Raw genomic sequence first — 9,066 nt, forward strand, 5'->3', positions numbered from 1 at the left:
ATGGCACAAGTATACATATGTAACAAACCTGCACGTTGTGCACATGTGCCCTAGAACTTAAAGTATAATTAAAAAAAAGAATAATAATGTATTTATCATCTAAATACATAAATATAAATATATAATAGCAATAAAAAATATGACAACTCCCACATTTAACAAGTGGCAATACAATGGAAAGGAGCTATTAAAATAATATAGGATATCTGAATAATGAGATAGAGGGAAGCCTAGGAGAGGAGGCAGAGTAAAAAAGGCAGCTTCAGAAAGGTATGTATGTTACAAACCAAGATTTGGAAAGGGAACAATCTATACACACATGTATATATTTACATATATGTTTGCACTGACATGTGTTTATGTATGTAGTACAAAGGTCTGGAAAGATTATAACCAAATTATTAACAGTAGTTGACTCTGAGGAGTGGGACAAGAGAAGATATTAATGTGAAGGGGTGAGCCTCCTTTTTCTATTTTATAAACTTTTATATGGTAAGAATTTTTTACAAAACTAAGTGCCACTTTTGTAATTTTTAAAAATTGTTTGTTTTTTGAAGGGAGCATTAAAAAGTCAATGCAGAAGATACAGAAGGAGCAGCCAGGAAGAAAATCAGAACAGTGGTGTTTCACAGAAACCTAAAGAGAAGAGAATTTCACAGAAAAATTAGCAGAGCATGTCAACTACTGATACTGATTAGGGAAATTTAGAAATGTCAAAAGATCTTTCAACTCAGCCATGAAGAGATCACTGCTGATTTTCTGTCAGAGAAAAACCCCAAATATTTTTACATTAAACACTTCATGAGTCAAAGAGAAGTCACAAACCAACTCAGAAGATGTTAAAAACTCGATAAACATGAACGTAATACATAAAAAATTATGGGATGCAGGTCAAGTAGTGTTTAGAGAAAATTTTGTATCTGTAAATGCTTGTATTATAAAAAAAAAAAAAAAGAATCACCAAGTGCAGTGGCTTATGCCTGTCATCCCAACACTTTGGATGCCAAGATGGGATGATCGTTTGAGGCCAGGAGCTTGAGACTAGCCTGAGGAACATAACAAGGCCTCATTACAACAACAAAACAACAAATGAAAAGTAGCTGGGCATGGTGGCTGATGCCCACCATGGGCAGGTTGCTTGAGCCCAAGAGTTTCAGACCAGTTTGGGCAACATAGTGAGACCATGACTCTACAAAGAAAGAAAGAAATTAGCTGGTCGAAGTGGCATGCGCTGCGCCTATGGTTCTAGCTACTTGGGAGGCTGAGGTGGGAGGATCACTTTTGCCCAGGAGTTTGAGGCTGCAGTGAGCCATGATTGTGCCACTGTACTCAGGCCAAGGTAATAGATGGAGAACCTGTCTTGGAAAGGGAAGGGGAGGAGAGGGAAGGAAAGGGGAGAGGAGGGGAAGGGAGGGAAGGGAAAAGGAAGGGAGTGAGGGAGGGAGGGAAGGGAAGAAAGAAAGGAAAGAAGGAAGGAAGAAAGAGGAAGGAAGGAACGAATGAAGGAAGGAAGGAACGAAGGAAGGGAGGGAGGAAGGGAGGGAACGTGGCTAAGTTTTACATTTTGCTGCTACTCATATCTGATAAGCATAGCAATAAGGTCACCCTCTCTTTGTCCTCTCCCCATCCTGAATCCCTATAGGCAAAGAACAAACCATGTGGCTCCAGGCACAGGGATAAGTTTAGCTCATACTTCCAAACACATCTTCCATTCATTATGTACCCACATCTATTTGAAGACAGGGATAAAAAATTATCTTCTAAAAATTGCCAGTTACCAATTACTTGTTGTCTCTTACCACTACATGTAAATTCCCCCAAATTATAAATGTTTTAATTGTAACCAAGTACTATCAAAAGCAATTGTAAATCTATCATCTTTAAATAGATCTTTCATGAAAATAATTTTGCATTTATATTAAAACTATCAATATTATTTTTTGAATCACATAATTTTGAGGAAAAAATGCATTTCCTGTGCGGTTAATACACCAAGTAAAGAAATCCCTGTAAGGAAAAATCCTTTCAGAAACGTTCTCATCTATTGATGACTGCTTAGCAGCTTCTCTTTCATTTAAACCAAACATAGCCTATATCATCATTTCATGTCTCTTCTCTCTAATTAGATAAATCTGGTTGCTCTTCTCTCTCTACAGATTAAAAGGTTGGGATGTTTTGTTTTTCCAGTATTTCAGAATTCTAATCCTTACAGCACTATGATGACAGGAAGAATTGTGTGATTTAGAGAAGGCAGGCTCCAAGGAAATATATCTAAAGAAAGAGGTCAGGCATGGTGGCTCATGCCTTTAATTGTAGCACTTTGGAAGGCCGAGGTGGGGGGATCGCTTGAGCCCAGGAGTTCAAGATCAGCCTGGGCAACATAAGAAGATCCCTGTCTCTACAAAAAATAAAAAAATAGCCAGGTGTGGTGTGTGTGCCTGTCGTCCCAGCTACTCGGGAGGCTGAGGTGGGAAGATCACTGCAGTGAGGTGTGGTTGTGCCACACCATCCTTGGCATGTGTACTCCATCCTCAGTGACAGACGAAGACCCTGTCTCAAAAAGAAAAGGAAAAGAGCACACACAATAAGGATATTCTTTTAAATATAAACACACAGATTCCTCTAAAAGATAGTGATCTACTCCAGCTATTTCCAGCTCATGACTTTGACCTCGGCTCTTGCAGGCAACCCTGTTCTTACCCAGATTGGAGGATGCTCGCCCCTCTGCAGCCCGGTCCTTGAGATCCTCAGCAATGCCCAGCTGCTGCTCATGGTACTGTTTAGCTCTCTCCAAATCCTGCATGCACCTGGCAGCATGGCCTAGTCCAGCATAGGCCCGCATCTCAATAGCCTTCTCCATCAACTCCTGGGCCAGCTCCAGGACATAGTTGTGGTAAGACATGGCCTTGTCAAAGTTCCTTCGGTAGTGATAGGCACTGCCCAGGTTGCTGTAGGCCCGGGCCTCTTCTCGCTTGTTCCCCAGGTCCTTGGCTATCTTCAGATGCTGCTCATGGCACTGCACAGCATTCTCAAAGTCACCCATGGCAATATACACAGCTCCCATGTTGCCAAGTTCTCGGGCTTCAGAAAGTTCATCTTTGGATTGCTTGGCAAGAAGAACACACTGTTTGTGACTGGCCAGTGCATTGGGGTAGTCTCCAATGGCTGTGTACACGTGGCCCAGACTGCTCAAAGCTGATGAAGCAGCCTGAAGAGAAAAGCATAAAGTGGAGAAATGAAAACACATCAGAATGGTTTTGTATGTTTTGGCAGATAAAATTTTACAGGTTGCTTGTAATTATCCAATCCAATTGCTAATGGTACTTCTATCAGTTTTCCACAGACCTATGCAGAATTGATAAAGAACACATCCAAACAGCAAGTTCCTAATAAAAAACAATGATACTTTAATCAGTAACTTTCTATACCTAATCTTCCTAGAAACAAGTTGTATTACATATAGCCTTCATTTTAAAGACTTATTGACATTTCTAATATTAATTACGATATTACATCTCTGTTAATACCTATTGACCTCTGTGGTATAAGAAAATGTATAAAAAAATCAAAATTAGGCCGGGTGTGGTGGCTCACGCCTGTAATCCCAGCACTTTGGGAGGCCGAGGTGGGTGGATCACGAGGTCAGGAGATTGCAACCATCCTGGCTAACACGGTGAAACCCCGTCTCTATTAAAAATACAAAAAAAAATTAGCCGGGCATGGTGGCGGGCACCTGTAGTTCCAGCTACTCGGGAGGCTGAGACAGGAGAATGGCATGAACCTGGGAGGCAGAGCTTGCAGTGAGCCAAGATCACGCCACTGCACTCCAGTCTGTGTGGTGACAGAGTGAGACTCCATCTCAAAAAAAAAAAAAAGAAAAAGAAAAAGAAAAAGAAAATCAAAATTAATTACTACATATAACAGACCACAGGAAATTCATAAGAGAAATCCATGCTTGGCTTTTTGCACTCCTGGGTATTTCTCTATTCTTGTCTTCTTCCACAGTAAATGGATATCTCAATGGTAAGAGAGATGTTTACCATGATGCTGATGATTTTGTGACCCAGGGCTTACTGGAGAGGGTCCTGCTCTCTTATCTTTGTTCCTTCAATGTAACTTCATCAGTGTTGGTTACTGTGGAGGGCTTAGATTTGGATGAGTCTCAGAGGAAAAAAATGGGTGGGTTACAACCTGCACTGCACTCTGAGTGGGGTGGTCTCCATTAAGCCTCACCACCCCTTTTCAGGCTCACGCTGGCTCTTCAAGCATTTCTTTTCCTCCCTAGAAGCGCTTCTAATCCCAGCCTCTCTGTGCAGAGAGATGCCATCTTCCTAGTCCTCTCTCATTGCTTGCCACTCATTCTTTTTTTTTTTCTTATTTTGGCCAAGGAAAAGTATGCAAACCCTTTTTATCTTAAAGGTTTTAATGAAACTGACTCTGTGCTGGTGTAGTGAACCACAAAGGGACAACGAAAATACAGGAGATGTTACATGGTTTCTAGAATCTTAAATACTTGCAGTCTTATATTCTAGTCCTTGGTTTCTAATTTCTTTGCAGATATAAAAGGGAAGTTATGCTGGGATTTTTCTGCCCTTCTTTTTATCCTAAAACTTGGAAGCTTGCCTACCCTTTCTTTCCTTCATTACCTGCCTATGGCTAGAGCCATGTGGCTGCCTTTCTTCATGATGCTCTCTCTTAGTAAGTGAGTATGTGATCCTGCCAGAACAAAGGGTGTACTCTGTTACATATAGGCAAGTAATTTTCCTAAGGGCCTCCTGGCTAGGGAATAACAAGGAGGGGATGCTGTCCCTCCTGGAGTAAGGGCATTTCTTTACGAAATGTGTTCTATGTCTGTGCACTTCAGAACACTTTTATTAATATTTTATAGATATAAGTGATTTTCTACCCTATTTTCTTTGCCTGTGAAATAGCAGTTCTTGATCAAAATGACTGGGGACACTTTTTTTTTTGCCCTTCTTATAATTTTTTATTGTTATTATTATACTTTAAGTTCTAGGGTACATGTGCACAACGTGCAGTGGTGCTTGCAAATAGCATATTTGCAAAAAAAAAAAAGCCCCATATTGTTTTAAGTTGCTTTTATCATTTCACAGATGTTCTAACAAAAAGACTTAGAAAATAGAGAGGAAATAAATACTTAGAAATTTACTTTTCTGTTTCTTTTTTTCTGAGTGGTGGAGAGCAGAAACAATTCCATGCAAGTCACAATGCTGCAGCAGTGTGCTTCTGGCAGAAGCAGCAATGAAGTCAACAAACAGCATGTCACTTGTATGTGTACTGGCCTCAAGCTTCTACTTTGTGAGCCTCTTTGGGGCTGAGGTTAGGACTTCATGTCAACACATTGTATAAGGGACTTTCTACTGCTTCTACCTCCACCCATACTCTATCCCCCAAATCTCTTTTTCCTCCTTTGCTGCAGGCCTACAGACTCAGCCTCCTTCCTCTACTTCAGTAGTTGGCCCTCCCTTATTCTTTGTGGGTTCTCCACCACCTGACTAAGGAGGACACAACCCACTCCTACCCAGAAATCTTTGTTACCCTCAAAGCAAAACATGCAGGCTCTTTGACTATGGAATTATTGTAGCTTAGAATCAGATACACCTTGTTCAGAACTGCACTGCCCTTTACTAGCTCTGAGAGCTTTAGCAACTTAACTTCTCTGAGCCTTGGTTTTCCAGACATTTTTAGGCCCAAGAAGCAAGCCAGGAACAGAGTATTTTCAAACCCAGCCATGAGCCCCTGTCAAATATGTAAACCATAAATAATTCACTAGATAATTCCAAATAGTAGATCTGGTTGGAGGCCATGAGCCTTTGAACACTGCATGGGATAGATTTATAGGTCTAGGGGCAGGCACAACACCCCAGGCGTCGCTGTTCTCAGGAACTTCTGGTTTATGGCAACTCCAAATGATAGCCCTGGGATCTTCTGCTTCTGGTTCTTCATTTCTCTAAATGCCAGGGAGACATAGGAGCTGCTTGCTAAAGCTCTCTGAACATAAGGAAGGGAATATTTAGGCATTTCTCCTCTGGGGTGTGGGGGAAAAAGGGAAAGATTATTACACTGGCTCTTTCCTGGCATCCTCCAGTTATCAGGCAGTGCTGCCAGGCTGGGACTCTTCATGACGGGTGTCCTGGAAGTCAGTATCTCTAGAAAGGATATAATTTATGAAGCACACATCACTGCCTCTGAAACTAGAGAGGCAGCTTGGTACAGTATAAGAATGGAACAGGATTTAGCATCAGAGGCCCTGGCTATGTAACACTAATAAGTCTTTTACTTCTTCACTCCTGTTTCCTTTATTTGTAAAATGTTGCTAATGACAATACTGTACATACTTCACAGGGCTGAGATGGCATCAGATGAAGCAGTGCATGTGAGTGCCTTTAGTAAACTATAAAGTGCTCTGTGAATGCATCACTAAGGTGTAGATGGATGTTTTATGACTGCAAGATGACTGGGCTGAGTTCTGTTAGCAAGCAGAAGCTAGTAATGGCAACTGAAAACATCAATCATTATGACCAAACATCTATATTCCTATCAGTTGCTACAGGAAATAAAGTCCAGTGTTTTACAGCCCCTGGGCAAATAACATGTGATGATATTTATCAGCTAAGTGAATTACAAATTAATCACTTGTCTTTGTTCCTGTTCCTGTAGAATAAGCTTAGATCTGAAACATGGTTTCAGGCTGTTAATGAGAATCTGAAGACCCACTATCTATGGGGAATCATAGGCCCCACCTCAAGCAGATGCTGCATTTGCCACCAAGGTTCATGCTGCCTTTGTATATTAATCTCTTTGAGATTTCTGTGCTAGAATAGCAGCAGCTGCTTCCCACAGTGGAAATATTCTGGAATATCTGTATTTGAATACTAAAATGCATACAAACAGTTATGCTAACAAACTATCTGGTTGGAATAAGAAAATACTTTTCTCTTTCTACAAGATATAAATTACTCATGTTCTTGCCAAAGTATAATTTCCAGCTGCAGATTTAGGCACATAGGAGTCAGTTACCTCTTGCTCTGTGACCTGAATATTTACAGAAGAATTGCATCTGACAAGTTAGTTTCATGTGATATAAAACTAGAGTAAGAAATTTGTTCATATTTCTTCAAACCACCTTTAAAGGTTTTTAGTTTGAGAAATAAAGTTTAAACTACCCAAACTATAACCACATCGATGACAGTGCCATTAAATATTATGCTGAAGATTTAAACACGTTTTCCTTCCATCTAGCATGTTTCTCCCTTACCATATGTATTTCTCATAAGGGTTACATTTTGTGGGAGGATTACATGCTTATAGTGTTATACACAGAATATTCAATATAATTGCTGATTGATTCACTACATGTCATTGGAAAAATGGGAAATGTACCTGCAGCTAGTACCAGAAATATAGCATTTCTTTTTTACTGCCCAAATCTACATGTTCCATGTGTTCTCTGCCAGTTCAGTGCCCATAAACCCAAAGTCCTAGATTAACTGCCCACAACCCAATAGGCAGAGATACATAGAAGAATAAGTATAGACTCTGGAATCAGGCACTCACTGATTCAAATAACACACTGTGATAACACACATTTGGAACATCTTTGAGACTTAGTTTCCTCATCTGTAAAATGGGAATATTAATATCTCACAGAGCCTTCACGAGTACTAAATAATATAGTATTTATAATGACCCTGGTTCAGAACTCAGCAATAACAAGATGCTCAAAAATTTCAGATTTTAGTTTTTCTTCCTATCCCACCCAAGATAATATTCACTTAGCTTTTATTCATTTCAAAGATGTGATAGAAGATAACCAGAAAATAAACCATAAGGTTATGTCACCACAACTAAAAAGACAATACAAGAAGTTTGCCCCACTGATGGTAAAAAATGTCATCAACTTCATATACTGAAGACCAGCATATGATTCATACTGCTCTTCTGCAAATATATGCATAAGAAAATTCACCCTTGTAGTGCAGCACCACTGGTGGGCACCTGTAATCCCAGTTACTGGGGTGGCTGAGGCAGGAAGACTGTTTGAGCCCAGGAGTTTGAGGCTACAGGGAGCTATGATCACACCACTGCACTCCAGCCTGGATGACAGAGCGGAACCCCATCTCTTAAGAAGAAGAAAAACTAAGAAAAATCCACCCTTTACTTAGGGACATTTTGGAATCCAACACATATCCAATACATAATTCAACACATATACAATTAGGTGTATATCCAACACATATACAATTAGGTGTATATCCAACACATAATCTTGGTAAATGCACTTTACTTCAAAGAGTGAAAGTTTAGGCCGGCATTGGAGTGTTTGGAGTCTGTTGGTTGGTTTGTTCCTTTGTTCATTCATTCTTGCATTCAAGAAAATTCTCTAGGCCCAGAAATAAATTCATGTACCTATAGCCAACTGATTTTTGACAAAGTTGCCAAGAACATACATTGGAAAAAAAAGGTAGTCTCTTCCGAAAAAAAAAAAAAGTGCTGGGAAAATTGAATATTTACATGCAGAAGGATGAGACTAGACTCCTCTCACCATATACAAAAATCAATTCAAAATAGATTAAAGATTTAGCTATAAAACCTGAAACTATGAAACTGCTAGAAGAAAACATAGTGAAAAAGCTTCATGAAATTGGGCTGGGCAAGGATTTTTAAAACATGAGCTCAAAAGCACAGGCAACAAAACCAAAAATAGACAAATGAGATTGCCTCAAACTAAAAACTTTTCACAGCAAAGGAAACTATTAAGAGAGTAAAGAGACAACCTATACAATGGAAGAAAATATTTGCAAACTATACACCTGATAAGGGATTAATATCCAGAATATGTAAGGAACTTAAACAACTCAACAAGACAAAAACAAAATAACCCAATTAAAAAATGGGCAGGTCGGGCCTGGTGGCTCACACCTGTAATCCCAGCAGTTTGGGAGGCCGAGGCAGGTGGATCCCCTGAGGTCAGGAGTTCGAGACCAGCCTGGCCAACATGGTGAAACCCCATCTCTACTAAAAATACAAAAAATTAGCCAGGCG

At 39.9% G+C, this 9,066-nt stretch overlaps 1 protein-coding gene across 1 annotated transcript in view; it reads right to left on the reverse strand.

Moving 5' to 3' along the window:
* Positions 1–6,144, reverse strand: part of TTC28 (tetratricopeptide repeat domain 28) — a 178,195-nt gene extending 172,051 nt beyond the window's left edge. The window contains exons 1-2 of the mRNA XM_011975368.1: positions 5,884–6,144; positions 2,701–3,208 (exon numbers count right to left, since the gene is read on the reverse strand). Of these exons, the coding sequence (XP_011830758.1) occupies positions 2,701–3,208; positions 5,884–6,144 (769 nt within the window). The remainder of the gene's footprint in view (positions 1–2,700; positions 3,209–5,883) is intronic.
* Positions 6,145–9,066: the final 2,922 nt, after the last annotated feature.

The sequence above is a fragment of the Mandrillus leucophaeus genome, unplaced genomic scaffold, assembly GCF_000951045.1.
Source record: "Mandrillus leucophaeus isolate KB7577 unplaced genomic scaffold, Mleu.le_1.0 Scaffold154, whole genome shotgun sequence".
NCBI lineage: Eukaryota > Metazoa > Chordata > Mammalia > Primates > Cercopithecidae > Mandrillus > Mandrillus leucophaeus.